General features: G+C 37.7%; 1 protein-coding gene across 1 annotated transcript in view; it reads right to left on the bottom strand.

Annotated features, from left to right (window-relative positions):
- LOC111867312 (ATP-dependent RNA helicase DHX30) overlaps positions 1-16,301 on the bottom strand; it is a gene marked incomplete at its 5' end in the record, with an annotated part of 38,749 nt that continues 22,448 nt past the window's right edge. The window contains 5 exon segments of the mRNA XM_023857058.2: positions 1-1,327; positions 3,535-3,629; positions 6,538-6,727; positions 9,129-9,345; positions 15,442-15,686. Coding sequence (XP_023712826.2) covers positions 1,123-1,327; positions 3,535-3,629; positions 6,538-6,727; positions 9,129-9,345; positions 15,442-15,686 — 952 coding nt within the window.

Raw genomic sequence — 16,301 nt, 5'->3', positions numbered from 1 at the left:
TTCGGTCATGAACAGAAGCAAATTTATTCATAATCCAGCAGCATATGTTAACTTAGATGATATTAAGACACAAGTACTGTATGATGAAGAGAGAGTGTTTTATGAAAATGTTTATATTCATACAAAATTGAATACAGAGAATTCAAATGAAACAGAACACGAAAGAATATGATTTTTTAAAACTTTATTTAATATGTCATATGTCATAACATTATTAACTGTTAATCACACGTATATGGTCCCTCTTTAACTGTGTCATCTTTTTGAAAAATTTAACAATTTTCTGATGAGTAAAGGTCCTACTGTATTACCATTCCACAACAGCATTCTTCATTTCTCTTAGAGTCACAAAATATTTTTTTTTTAATTTCTTGTTGAAATTACCAAATTTAAGCACCTCCTGGCCTGAATTATATATTTATCAAATTTTAATAATTCTAGTAAAAACTGGATTATTTGCAATGAATCAGTGTATCTGTATTCAGGGGCTTGGTCAAAAGAAATGGAAACACTATGAAATTGAGGAATAAAATTTGTTCCTGTTGGCTACACTAAAAAAAGAAAAACAGTCCTCAGTCCCTTCAGGTAAGTATCACGAGAGTTCCTTAAAATCTGACTATGACTGCATTCATCCACATCCTTTCCGACAACTCATTATTCATTATCATCCAGTCATTCGATGCTACACAGTCTAAGTTACTGCCAGCATCATTAAATAAACTACAAATAAAATAACAATACAACAGTTATAATCACTGTATCTCTTTTTTAAAAATTAACAGCAGCATTTTTAACTTAACTTCTTTTATTTGCTTTATATAATGTATTTTATCACATCTTTCAATAAACATATTTATGATAGCACAATCATTCATATGCACTACAGTGTTTCACTATTACCCCAGGTATGTATCTGTGTATATTCCAAAACATAATTCAAATGACCAATAATATAGTTGCAGGCATTTCTGATTCATGAAATTCTGCATTCTTGAAAATGGGTGGACCTTCTTTTCTGCAGTGACTGCAGTCACAGAAGTAATCCCTCTTTGTCATCAAACATTCCTACAACTCATCAATTCCCAGTTCTCTGCAAATGTGTCGTGAACACTGCTGGTAAATTTATTCTTGCTGACTTCCCTCACCGTCACACTCAATTGCAGCACCTGCTTTGTACACTACTGTGGAGAGAGTTTCTAAAAATCTATCATGAAAATTAAGGATGGTTTGATAGCGATCATGATTTTCATCTATACCTTCTTTCATGACAAAATAATTTACTAAGTTCCACAGAATTGCACGTAGCTCGGCAAGTCGCTGAACCTGGCTGAAAAGGAATCAGAATCCGGTATTATTACCTCAAATACAAATTGGAAGAAATGTTTTGCCAAAGAACCCTTGGATACTGACATGTTAGAAGATTTGGCAACCTCAAAGAAAGACTTTCAGATATTGTAAAAAACTGACTGGAAGTTCAGTAGTCATAAATTCAGTTTATAAAATGAACAGAAGAGAATTGAGCTATAACACATTTATCCCTCAGTTTTACTTACTATACGTCATATCAAGAAATTGTCCAAATAAAAGTTCTGGATGATGATAAGTTATATATTTTACAACATGCGCTGATTTTGTGTGATGAACCATTTTTGAGAAAACATAAATTTGAGTTTAAAGTAAAGGCATTGTCATACTGGACCAATACAGACCAAAATGAGATTCATCCATTATAGCAAGTGTCACATAACTTCGAACAAGGCCAAGAGTAACCTTGAATGTGCAGAAGAAAAATTTCAGACAAGGGGGTGGAGGGTGTGAGAAGTGACAGGCAGCCAGTGGAAGAACGAGTGTTAAGAAACTCCTCCCACCACAAGCTATGCGCGGGATTTGACTAGGAATGCGGGGCCTTGTTCGAAGTTATGTGACACTGTATATAACATTCAGTATGTATAAATCCAATATGAAATTCAATTGTCAGAGGTGTAACAGAAACATCAAGAGAGAGAGACAGACAACCTCCCCATAACATGCTCACTTTGTGAAAAGAAAATATAAAAATCAGTAATCTATATAAATAAAAATGTAAATGTTCGTTTGAGTCTTACCTAAGATCTCCGAAACTTCTTCACCGATCGCTTCGAAATTTTGATACAACATTGCATTCGAACACCCGCGTGTTTTTGTGTGCCTATTATGTAGATGTCACACCCGTGACAGGTAAAAAACCTGCCACATGTTCCGAATCCAGCAGTCGTTTCAATTGTAACGCTAGAACAGTTAGCGTATACTTCCATGGGAACGCAATAACAGTTTGCCGCTGATAGCATTTCCTAAGCAACAGATGAAACTAACTCTTCAATAAGGTATTCCCTATCCTGTCCGAGTGCTGGCTATATGTATAAGAGAGTTTAGCTCTGGCGACTGTTCAATATCACTAGGTCACAAGTATCACAAGAGATTCCGAGTGAAATCACAGCATCCGCCGAGGTATACATAGCCAACCTTGGATAAGAAGCAGTCAGTCTCGGGGCAGATGCCAAGGGATACGGAAGAGAGCCTGGAGGTAAGCGCCGAAGGAGTTAGTCTTGGGATAGCCAACGCCGAATATAAACAGTTTCGATTTATTTTCATTTTGATTTAATTTTTCGTGTGACATTGCCTTGGAATTGGGCTGTGTCGTTTTCATCTATCTATCTATCTTCTATATAAATAAAAATGTAAATGTTCGTTTTCTCTTATTGAAGATCCATGGAAACGCAATAACAGCGGGTCGTTGCTAACAACAGATCATGCCCTCTATTGCATCCAAAACCAGGTTATAATAGTCCAGCTCCGAAGAGTTTTAAATAAAAATGTAAATGTTCATTTTCTCTTATCGAAGATCTCCGAAGTTCTTCACCAATCGCTTCGAAATCCAGCAGTCATTTCAATAGTAACGCTAGAACAGTTAGCGTGTACTTCCATGGAAACGCAATAACAGCGGGTCGTTGCTAACAACAGATCATGCCCTCTATTGCATCCAAAACCAGGTTATAATAGTCCAGCTCCGAAGAGTTTTAAATAAAAATGTAAATGTTCATTTTCTCTTATCGAAGATCTCCGAAGTTCTTCACCAATCGCTTCGAAATCCAGCAGTCATTTCAATAGTAACGCTAGAACAGTTAGCGTGTACTTCCATGGAAACGCAATAACAGTGGCCTGTCGCTAGCATTTTTTTCTTCATCAGTGCAATCGATCTGCTTTAGTTCATTCAAATAATGCCTCGCAGAAGATCAAACTTGGGTCGTCATACTCGCGGAGAGGAAGCAATGCGTCAAGTAATTGTAAATCAAACTGCGGAAGAACGGGCAGACACAGCTAATAGGTAATAAATATGTATTAACCACTTTCAGCCACAGGAGGAAATTACTTATGCAACAAAAGGTTATGTCTCATCATGGCCCTCAGGGCCAGAAAGTACAAAATTTAATCACTCTGTAGGGTACCACTTCATCAGGTAAGATTCACGGCAATAAACAATTACATTAAAATTACCTTTTGTCACACAGCATCACGACATTCCTCTTCCGATTAACCTTCAGCAGCATGTGGTTATCCCACTTATCTTTAGTTGATGGAGGGGGAACATACTAAAATATAAGAACAGAACATAAATTTCATTGCTGGTCCCTGTGCTTTTGCACTACACTCTAAAGACATACACGTATGGGGTACAGGAGTTAAATCTCCCTACATTCTTAACACAAACACTACATGGAAGTGAGTGTTCAATGCTCTGGGTGAATCACCCCCAAGAAGAGACCCGGGTACATACTGGAATGGAGAAAAGAAATGCTTCACCTAATTGGTCATCTCTCTCAAAATCATCATTAATTGCACTTTAAAGATATGAGCTCTTGCAGCCACAATGGAACAATCTGAACCTTGAATAATGTCTGGCCAAAGGCAATGGAACAACTATTTTCTGATCACAATAAAAAATCACATCTTTGTACTGTAGAAACAAATGCAAATACACTCAACTCTCAATTACCCGGGGGGCAGATAAACCGGTTTGCGGCTTAACTGGGGCTTTCTTGAGGCTTATGTTGTTTAATATTCATTCACTTTTGTTTCACATGGTGAGTTGTAACACTATTTTCACACTAGTGTGAACCGAGTTCTGCATTTTTTGGTCCCGTTATGCTAACACAATGTTCTAGGGTAGGGGTGAACGAATGCAAGGATTTGTGGAAAGTTTCAAGGACAGATACACCGCCCCAGTTAGTCTCTTTGTATCGATCTTCAAGTGCGTTGGCAAAATGTCAGGGTGTAAAAGGANGGAAGCGTGTTGTGTTAAGTATCAACAGAAACTTGAAATTATCAATCACTTGGGGAAAAAGAGGTGTGGTTAAACAATTAGCAATGTAATACGGTTTTGGAGAACAAACTGTTCGTGATTTGAAAAAACAAAAGAATCAATTAATTTCCTTTGCTTCGTCTTCTAATTCAAGTGGAATGAAGAAGAGTAAAACCATGAAAAAATCAACATATGATCATCTCGACAAAGCAATGCTGATCTGGTTTAATCAACTAAGGGCACAGGGAACAACAATAACAGGAGCAGTTTGTGCTAAACAAGGGAAATTTTTTTCCGAAGCACTTGAACTACAAGGAAGTTTTGACGCTTCTTCCGATTGGCTAACATGTTTCAAGCAGCATCATGGAATACGAGAAATTGTCAGGGGACTTGTCATCATCAGTTCAATTTTGCACCAATTTTGATAGTTTCGTGAAAAGTGAAAATCTGCTGCCAGAACAAATCTATAATGCCGATGAAACGGGTCTTTATTGAAAATGCTTGCCAACCAGAACTTTGGCATTTCAAAATGAAAGACAGGCTCCAGGTCACAAATCCAGTAAGGAGAGATTGACAGCCTTGTGCTGTTCTAATGCATCAGGAACACACAAATTAACACCAGTAGCTATCAGCAAAGCGAAAAGACCACGCTCTTTTAAAGGAACAGTAGCTTCAAGTCTGCCTATCCATTATTTTAACCAGAAAGTAGCTTGGATGAATAGAGCGATATTTAAAGAATGGTTTGATTTTAAATTTGTGCCTCAAGTTTGTGACCATCTAAAATCCTAAGGCCTACCTGAGAAAGCTGTGCTCCTCATTGACAATGCGCCCTCACATCCTAACGAAAGTCTCCTGAGGTCAGATGATGGAAATATTTTTGTGAAATATTTTCCCGCTAATGTTACCGCACTTATCCAACCAATGGATCAAGGAGTTATCTCAAGTATGAAGAGAATCTACAGATCAAATTTGCTACAAAAGTACATCGATGAAGGCAATGATCTGACGTGTTTCTGGAAGTCTTTTTCAATGTTAGATGCCATATACGAGATTTCAACAGTGTGAGATACAGTAAAGTCATCTGTATTGAAAAATTCATGGAAGAAACTGATGCCTTTCATCACTAATGAACGATGACGAAATCCACGGATTCACTGGATTCAGGGAAAATGAGATAGCCATGGAAGTGACAAAATTGGCTAGCCANTAAAAGGAAGCGTGTTGTGTTAAGTATTCAACAGAAACTCGTGTGAGCCGGGCTTCGAAATGTTAAGCAGTGACGAAACCGTAAGTTAAGTGGGGGTGCAGCCAGAAGAGCGGGAAGAAAGTGAGAATGAGGAAGAGGTGGACAGTGCTGCTAGTAAGAAAATATCACATGGTGCTGCTCTTAATCATTTGGAATCCTTACTAGACTATCTTGAGAGTGAAGAGAACAGTTTATTAAGTGACAAGCTAATATTACATAGGCTTCGTATGGATATCTGTAAAAAGGAAAATGCCGCAAAAAAGAAAACGTAATATTAGATTTTTGTTAAGTGTTAAAGTGTGAATATTCGTAAAAAGTGTTGGATGTTGTTGAACACTGTGACTGAAATAACTATTTCATACTTCAGTGTAATGTAAAAAAAATATTAAATAGGCCATGAGATGACATAAAAATGAGGTTGAATAAATTTAAAGACAGGTAGGCCTATAGTATTATGAAGGTACAGTATTACAGTACTACTTTTAATAAAATTTGTCTTAACCAGTTTTTGATTAATCGTGATTTCCATCCCCACCATTATCCCGGATAATTGAGAGTTGAGTGTACCATCAACTTCAGCCACATTTTGGATATATTTTGCACCATAAGGATTTGAATTTTTTCAAGAAACAATACCAAGCTCTATACAAGCATAATGCATGCATACCATGATTCTTACTTCACTGGATGTTATACCGTATGGTGTTTCATGTTTCAAGAACTACTGATGTGCACTACTTTCACTATTACTTTGAAGCTAATCAAAGTAAACATTCTAATTGGAATCCTAAACCAGAAGAGGTATGATTTCTGTTTCCATGAGAGTGCTGTAAAATCCCAGTTTAGCAGTGATGACACTAATCCCTGAACCTCAATCTAACAGTCACATCTGATCTATGAACTGACACCTGACCACAACAGGTTCTGTCACTCCAGTGGTCCAGCTACTTGCCTTATGCACAGTGAGTTGTCCCATACTGAAGAGCAGAACTGATAAAGGAGACATGAGACTGGTTTCCCGCACCAACATTGTACGCCGCTCCATTGATTTCACCTGACGGAAGTATGTGACAAATGGACTTGGATAATTTGTTCGTCTGTAGTTCACACTCTCCGGAGTGATGGTTGTACGCTGACCTGACCTATGAACATAACTGCATTAAAACTCTTACACAGTAAAATTCCAGTCTGTAATGATTCTACAGTAGTACTTTTAACATTTAAGAATTCCAGAAACAGTGCTTCACAGCTTCTGCCATTAAGTGAAAAACACAAAGTTCTCAGGACTTCAGCAAAGAAACTTCAAAACCACATGCAAATGTTATTTCTTGTTCTATTTCACAACACCTGTCTACTGAACAGGTCACACTTCTACAGTCAATAATTTCGTGGACTGTGGTTTTGTCTTGCATACACTTACACATCGCTACACCCTCCCTCAAAATAATTGTTGTTCATCTCCTGTTATGATCCGGCTGAGAAACGTCCCATCTTTGTCAGCACTATTGATCAGGTCACCACAAATGCTCATGTGATCATAACGTTGGTCTTGCATCAGGACATGTGGAACACTGCTGGGTAAGACAAGACATGTTCAGGTTATCAGACAGAATTTTGTGGAAAGTACCATGGCTAAACCCTGCTGCTGTGATTTTATTTCACATTTGGGAGCGATTGGCAACTTCTTGGTGCTTGAATTCAGTTGTCACCATTCTTGGCTGACCAGTATGCTCATCATTTTACAAACTGCCTCTCCCCTGTGCAAAATGTTTGTGCCATTTAAATATGGCACTACAGTTCAAGGCTTCTTCGCCATATGCTTGCTTCATCATCTGAAATGTTTCGCTTGATGATTTGCCAAAGTTTTGGCAGAACTTGATGTCTGTCCATTGTTCAAACTGCGACATTCTCGATTTCCGCCACTCGCAGACAACTATCCTTCACAAAAGTGAAAGTGACTCTTTTTGAATACACTGCATGCATGCACCCAACTGCTTGCTTGGATGAGGGAAGAATGGACATGGCACCATCTCGTGGCTCCATGTATCCACTATAGTGCATAATAGCACCACTATGCAGCCAATCCATGAAATTATTGACTGTGCTACATGTAGTCCACACAAATTAACTGTATTTCTGTGGGATTCAAGATTTTCTTCAATGTAAAGATGTTTTAAGTTACATAAACGTCTCTAAGATGCTCCCTTCAAAGTAACTGTATTTTAAAACATATTTAAAACTCCTTCCAAGGTCTTTGTTTCCTGCAACATCTGGTGAGTTTTATACGAGGGTAGTTAGTTAGTTAGTTATTAGAGAGGGTGGGTTTCCCCATGCACTTAGACCAGTATTGGTCCATTGTGCTTCCCTCTATGATATTCTACCAGTCTCTCTACCCTACTGATATTGGTGCGTACCACCAGTCCCGACCGAGCCAGCAAGTTCGCCTCTACTGGCTTGGCGGTATCTATAATGCTTCCCCCCTCTATCGGAGACGTTAGAGACTACTGTTGGGTGGGAAATGTCCTGAATTTGGCTGTGACCTCCTTTGGAGATATGAGGTTCTTTTACGTGCCGTAAAGCTACGACACGGGACCCACGGCTTAAAGTCCCTCCCAGAGGACTTGTTCCCTGAATCTTTCCGCCCTAAAAAATTCCACGACCTCCGCCGGGTTTTTGAACCCGCGTACCATGAGTCATGAGGTGGGAATGTTACCTCTAGACTACGGAGACCGCTAGATTTATACGAGGGTAAGTCAATAAGTAAGTTACAAATGGATATAGAACACAAATAAGAGTACTGATTTGAAAAATGCTTTTATTTCTCAACATAATCTCCCTGTACATTGAGGCACTTGTCCCATCGTTTCACAAGCCCCTGAAAACCAGCAGCATAAAATTCTTTGGGCTGCAGTTGGAACCAGGTGGTAACTTCCCTTTCTACAGCTTCATCGTGGGGAAAATGTTCAGCCAAAAGATGATGTTTAAGAGGTTTGAACAAATGGAAATCACTTGGATCAAAGTCGGGGCTATACGGAGGATGCTCAAGGACTTCCCACTTGAAATTTCCCAGCGTCTCATTTGTCTTGTTGGCAGTACGGGGACGCGCGTTGTCATGCAAGAGCAACACGTCTTTGGTGAGGAGTCCTGGTCACTTCCGTTGAATGGCCTTATGAAGTTTCCTGAGGATGTTACAGTAGCAGTCAGCACTTACGGGTTGTCCTTGAGGCTGGAATATGGTGAGCAGTATGCCTTCGTGATCCCAGCCACTGCCTGGTTCCGACAGCAGCCCAAAGAATTTTATGCTGCTGGTTTTCAGGGGCTTGTGAAACTATGGGACAAGTGCCTCAGTGTACAGGAAGATTATGTTGAGAAATAAATGCATTTTTCAAATCAGTAGTCTTATTTAAGTTCTATATCCATTTGTAACTTACTTATTGATTTACCTACGTATATTAGCTTTCAGACTATGGCAGATGTGAATGGTACATGTTGGAATGAAAAGTTTATGCAAGATAATTACAGCCTAACATTATAAAATCTTACTCTGTTAATAACACGTTTGCATTCTTGTTGAGACGTCCATTCTTTACATCCCAGCTCCGCCTGCACAGTAATGTGCTTGTCCCAGATAAAAGAACTGCTTTCACCAGTTCATCATTGTCTGCATGTCTGTTGCAAGCAGAATCTAGATCCTTGTACTTTTCTGGATCATCAAGCATCTGGGACTGCCACAAGTGTTCTGAGAATATTTTACGTAACTCTGTAATGATAAAATTAGAAGATTATGAATGTATAAACATGACAAAATAAAATCAGAATGGCTGCTATAGGTTTACTGATAGAAGAAAAAAACCCTAGATTCTGAAAATCTGACAGCAGTAGCTCTTCTCTTTTTGTGAGTGGCATGAAACTGAGTATTTACATTACATTATATTACATTACATTCCATGGATCCAAAGTTGGTCAAAATGACTGTAGGATGTGGAATATGTCATATAAATACAAAACATATGTACAGACCCAATGGAGTTCTCACACATGAGAAACCAAGAATACACAGTGACTACACACAAGGCTATTTAATGATACATAAGTTATTTTCTAGACAATAGGTATTCATCAACAAAGTAGAATGAATGTGTATTTAAGTATCATTTCAGTGCTATTTTAAATCATGCCTTTCCATTCATAAGACCTTTGAGATCAGATGGCAGGTTATTAAAAATGCTGATCCTAGCATAATATGCGCTTTTCTGAAAGCATGAGAGGTTAGCAATTAGTTTATGAAGACAGTGTTTGTGTCTTGTGTTAACACTGTGTACATCCGCATTCGTCTGAAAATGTTCCTCGTTATTTGTAATGAAGTTTATTAATGAATATATATATAAAGGCAAAGTTAAGATCTGTAGTCTCTTAAATAGATCTCTACATAAATTACGGAATTTACCCGTCATGATTTTGAACTCGTGTTGTGAAATTCACTGTGCGTGACAGATTGTATGTCCTTATTAAAGAGTTTACTTGTTTTTTCTGTTTTCATTTTAATAGTGTATGTTCATGTCACCACAGATTATAAACTCAAGATTTTGGATTGTACAGATATTTTAAAGTTGCATCTAGTCTCCTTAGAAATTCATTAACCTCTCCTGAAGGGGCTCTGTACAGGCTTAATATAATTAGGTGAGATGTTTAAGTTACTAGCTGTACAGCACAGATTTCAAAGTCTTGCTCCTTCCAGTGATGAGAAATATCAACTTTACTGAAATGTAGATCCGTCTTAACAAAAATACACACTCCTCCCCTCTGCAGGCTCTTTCGCAAAAACTTGAGCCTAACAGGTAACCATTCATTGAGAGGAGCAGCAATTCATGTTCAACCATGTGATGTTCACTTAAACATAATACAAGAGGGTTTATTCATCACTTTTGCTTCTCAAGCCTCTGATATTCTGGTGAAAGATATTTATTGAGTTTAATGTTTCTGCATTTTGTCTGTGAATTTCCAAGACTGCTGGACTGCATTTAGTACATGACAGGCATCATGGTGCTTTTTAATTTAGTCTAAAAGAGGAGATGCCCCAGCATTTGTTATAACAGGAATACCGCTTATACCCGACCCACGACCACCAACAACCCGCTCAACAATAAGCTGCGTGAGCCTCTTCTTGCCTCGAGAGCTCAGGTGCAGGCCATGCGTTGTGTAATCTTCCCTCGTAATTGATGGTGTGTCAATGACACCAATGTGAGACATGTCACGACCCATCAGGGCCCGATCAAGCCTTAGAGTCATGCTCCTAACCCTCCCATTCATCCACAGCTTGCCGTGTCTCTCAAAGAGACTGACAAATCCCATACTGGTGTTTGATGTCCTCTCTGCAATGAAGTTGAGATCATTTTCAACTGAATAATTATAGTCTCTATCCAGGCTGTTTCCTGGCCCTCCCACTATAATAATATGATCTTGCTTGGTAGGGCCTTTACCAAGGTTCCCTGTATCCTCAACAACCTTCGCAAGAGCAGTATTTGGTTTGATGATGCTACATATGGAAAATTTAGTTCCCAGATTTTCTTGAAGCATGGGGCCAATTTCCCTACCATGACTACTTCCCAGTAATAAGAGCTTTCTTTTATTCTTCTCTGTCTTCATTGTGATAGATTTTAGTTCCTTGCCTTTATGCTTCAACAAAACTGGGGTTTGCTGACCCAATTCCAGTGCATCTGTTTCTAGTACACTGAATTTATTGTTCAGCTGAACTTGACTAGCATCATTTGCAGAGAACCTATGGAACCTGGACTTGGAATATTTTGGTTTTTCCCAATTTCCTAAATTATCGTGCTGCATGAAGTTACTGCTGACATTCCCTCCTTTCAGCTTACAAATTCCTCTCTAGCTGCCTTTAATTCTTTTTCCAGGTGCCTGATTCTCTCCTGTTGCTTCACATGTTTCTGGTACTTACATGGGATACAATACCATGGCTTTCTGCTGTGTGGTGTGCTGGGGCTAGTGCTTGCACAGTTTAAGTGGAAGCAGTAGCCACAGTCTGTACAAATTAGGCCATTAGTGACCCACATACGACAAGCTCCACATTTAACAGAAAGGCTATTTGTACCAGACATCATTATAGCTATGAATATTAATAATATATTCCTTATTTGCTAGATGCTATTAATGAAACTTCAAAACAACAATTAGAACAAATTCTTTTAGGGTGACTCACTGTACAGATTCAACTGTCAGGAGTTAAAATCTCAAATTCCTGCAGACTTCGCCTGTATATCACCAAATGAACACAGTAACAGATTATCTGACTAATAATTTTATTACTTATATTCAACACTTTGGGAAAAAGGAATGAAGAGAAAAAAAACTATTGTGATGCACTTCACTGTGAAATTGGTAGTACACTTACAATTCCAGTAATTAATAATCCAGGTTCCATAAACCTCAATTCACTCACACAAATAACAGACTAGAATACTATATTACAGGCATGTCCAACTTCAAACAGGTTGTGATCGACTTTTTAGTGTAAAACTGCCAGTGATCTACCACCCCCTCCTATCGTTGTACCTTGTGTTAAGCAAAAATATTGGTAAAAATAACATGACACATGATGTTTGTTGTAAAAGCAACATACATTGAAAGTACAGACTACTTTAATACGTATTTTCCCTTCAAAATCTGAATATAATCATATTATATTACAAGTGAATTTACATGCTTTTCACGTATAATTTCCATATAGGCCTATGAGATCGACTAAAAATCGTCCCATGATCAATGCATTGGACATGCCTGCTATATTAGAATGATACGGAATTTTTACAGAAACTCAGTTTTGGGGTCTGTAACATGTAGGCTAATATGGCAGACTATTACATGGCAAAGCAACAGAACCACTGGTATAACTGAATTCCCTTATTTCTAAACAAAATCCTTATTAAGTACAAAGAAATGAATATTTTTATTTATGATAGTAAGAGTATAATTTGTAGTGCATGTTTAAAATAAGAGTAAGTCAGTTTTTTGCCAGAGTGTGGTTTGGGCATGACCACGTAGAGCTACCAACCCACTGAAACATCTAGCTCAAGAGTACCTTGGCACTTCAGCTTGAAATGGGTCCTTCCACCAGATCCTGATGATGAAATGAGAAAGAAGTATACAGCTTTCTTGGAAAGTTAACAACATCCTGCCTCAGCCACCTGACCATCATGAGTTCCATATGAACAGCTTGGTCACCCAACCCATATCCTCACAATAAACTTTTGCACAGCCCCATACCACACTCAGTGGTATATGTTATGGTAAGGGTCACTCCATGTGAAGTCATCCAGAGAGGTAGCTCACCATTTTTAAAAAAATTCAAAATTTGTACACTTATTTCTACATATTTTCACATCTCAAAAATATTTTTAAAAAAATTGTAATCCGCTCGGTTCTCCCAGTACAGCCGTTTTTATAATGCGAAGAAACGCGTTTTCGCCTGAAATGGAGGTTTGCGTTATCTTCTGTATCTCGATAATTGTTGCAACTAGAGACTCCAATGAAAAACCAATTTGTTCCTCATGATATGGACAACAAATCATATCATTACAAGGTTTCACTCAACTCACTTCCTCTAGTCTAATTAAGCTCGAAACTTACCTATCGATTTTGGGAAAAACGCTATTTTTGACCTTCAGAAACCAATGAGAGGGGGAAAGTATCAGATCTGTGGTTTCTACCCTTTGTTTTCTCCTACATGAAGAATATAATCACATAGTTTTGAACACCGTACCTATTTTCCAAAATGTTCCAGGAGCTTCCAAACTTTACTCTGGGCCCAAAATAGGCCATTTTTAACGTCTCATATCTATGGTGGGGAAGCTCCGAAAAATTTTAAACTCATAGCAAATAATGCTCTATTCCAGAGTAACATGGAGTTAAAATTACAACTTTGATATTCAACTAATAGCGAAGTTGGGGCACTTTAAATTTTACAGATTTTTGCGGAAAATTGTTCATTTCTCATTCAAGACAAGATTCAAAGTTTCCACTGGGTAAATCAACAGGCTACACTTTACCCTTTTGTGTATTACTACAAGGCGGACACTATAACAAAATGCCCAAGCTTGTGTATAATCAGTGATCATGTAAAGCACGGCAGATCCACAGTTTATGTGTTCCAAAAATTTCTTATTGCCGATATAAAAGAAAATATGCCTTCAGTCAGGAAAGTTATTTATTTCAGTGATGGCACTGGAAGCCAATATAAAAACAAAAAGAATATTTCCAATTTATATCATCACTATGAAGACTTCGGACTCGAAGCAGAATGGAACTTCTTTGCCACCTCGCATGGGAAGAATGCCTGCAACGGTATTGGCACCACGAAGAGGCAAGCAGCAAAAGCCAGTCTTCAAAGAACTCATTTTAATCAAATCATGTGCCCGCTAGAACTGTAAATATTTTGCACAGAAAATATCCCAGGAATAGTTTACTTTTTTGTGCCAAAAGAGGAAGTTGCAAGAAATGAAATCATTCTAAAAAGCATGTTCCAAAAGTGCAAAACTGTGCTCCACACAGGAGAAAAACACCGGGTGGTCCATCTGGAGGAAAACAAGGTCAGGTGTTATAAAACATCCAAGTCCGATGATTTTGAAGACATCGTGATAGTGGACACTTACTGAACTATGTGTACTTTCAAACAAACTGGAAAATATTCATCGGAGTACACAAAGAACTAATACCATTGGATGCAGGTAAGCCAATTGTTGAGGTATTGGTCTTTTTTGGTAAAATTCAAAGTGCCCACAACTTCACTAGTAGTTGAATATAAAAGTCGTAATTTTAACTTCAAGTTACTCTAGAATAGTGTATTATTTGCTATGAATTTCAAAATTTTCGGAGCTTCTCCACTGGAGATATGAGATGTTAAAAATGGCCGATTTTGGGCCCAGAACAACGTTTGGAAGCTCCTGGAAAATTTTGGAAAATAGGTACGGTGTTCAAAATTATGTGATTATAGTCTTCATGTAGGAGAAAACAAAGGGTAGAAACCACAGATCTGATACTTTCCCCCTCCCATTGGTTTCTGAAGGTCAAAAATAGCGTTTTTTCCCAAAATCGATAGGTAAGTTTCAAGCATAATTACACCTAGAGGAAGTGAGTTGAGTAAAACCTTGTAATGATATGATTTGTTGTCCAAATTGTTTTTTCATTGGAGTCTCTAGCTTCAATAGTTATCGAGATACAGAAGATAACGCAAACCTCCATTTGAGCCAGAAACGTATTTTTTCGCATTATAAAAACGGCTGTACCGGGAGAACCGAGCGGATTACAATTTATTTAAAAATATTTTTGAGGTGTGAAAATATGTAGAAAGAAGTGTACAAATTTTGAATTTTTTTTAAAAATGGCGCACAACCTCTGTGGATGATTTCATATGGAATGACCCGTAATGTAATGTGATGTAATTTTATGCTATCACTATCAGAGGTACACAGCTAAAAAATCACCATCAGATATTTCATAAAATTCTACTTCTGGGAATGGTACCTTTCATTAAGGATGGACAGACAGAGAAAAAGACTCTACAACAGCTATAACAGCATTCATGTCACAATTGGGAAGAATATAGCTCTACAACTGACCACTGCAAAAACATGCTCAGTACATCGGACTATTGGGAAAAACATAAGGAAGCAAACTGAATGTGCACTGCTCTACAATGGTCTGTATCACAAATACATTGGGTAAATATTGTGAAGTTACTAATTACCCATGCTAGACAGAAACCCATCTGAAATGGCAAAACATTCTTTGAGAATCCATTATAAGCAGCATTTACTGTAATAACATGTATTTTAGTTCTTACTTGAGATGAGTTTCATGTTGACATTGTTCAGGCCTTTGCTGCGGCTGAAACTGAGTGCTTCTGTTGCACCCTCTTCAAGTAATGACTCCCATTCGCGATATAGCCATGCTAGAGCTAAATGGTCACTGGATGGATGGTATATCTTCTTGACTGTTCGTATTGCATCCTTCATGTTTAGGCCACCTTGAAACATTTCTGAATCGTTGGTCAATACTGTAGCAATAGTTACTATTGGACTTACACACCTAAGAAGAGAGACAGTAACAAGTAACTAATTAAATAACATAAAAAATCATATAATACATATACACGAACAAATAAAACTATTACAAAAAAATTACCAATGAAAACAAAGTCACAATAGTAGTAAAAGGTTCACAAAAGTAGTGAAGTGTCAATAAAATCCATACATTACATACACTTTGGGTTATTTGAAAGCATAAATTCCTCAACAGAGTAAAAGGAGTGTGTAATTAAGTATCTCTTTAGCGCTGCTTTAAATTGTGCCTGTTTATCTATAACAGCTGTAATATTTGATGGTAGACTGTTGAAGATTTTAATGCCAACATAATATGCACTCTTCTGGAAACATTGGAGGCTGGCAATTGGTCTATGAAACTGATTATTATTCCTTGTGTTGACAGTGTGAATAGTAGAATTAGTTGGAAAGAATTCTTGGTTTTTTGCAATGAAGATCAATAGGGAAAATATGTATTCACACGGTAGAGTTAGGATTTCTAGTCTCTTAAAAAGATTTTTACATGAGTCTCTTGGTTTAACACCAACCATTAATCTAACAATTTTCTTTTGTAAGATGAATATCTTTTTACTGTAAGATGAGTTGCCCCAAAAGATTATAC

This window comes from Cryptotermes secundus, unplaced genomic scaffold (assembly GCF_002891405.2).
Source record: "Cryptotermes secundus unplaced genomic scaffold, Csec_1.0 scaffold1882, whole genome shotgun sequence".
NCBI classification, from domain to species: Eukaryota; Metazoa; Arthropoda; class Insecta; order Blattodea; family Kalotermitidae; genus Cryptotermes; species Cryptotermes secundus.
The sequence above is the reverse complement of the archived record's forward strand: the minus strand, read 5'-3'. Positions and strand labels throughout refer to the sequence as shown.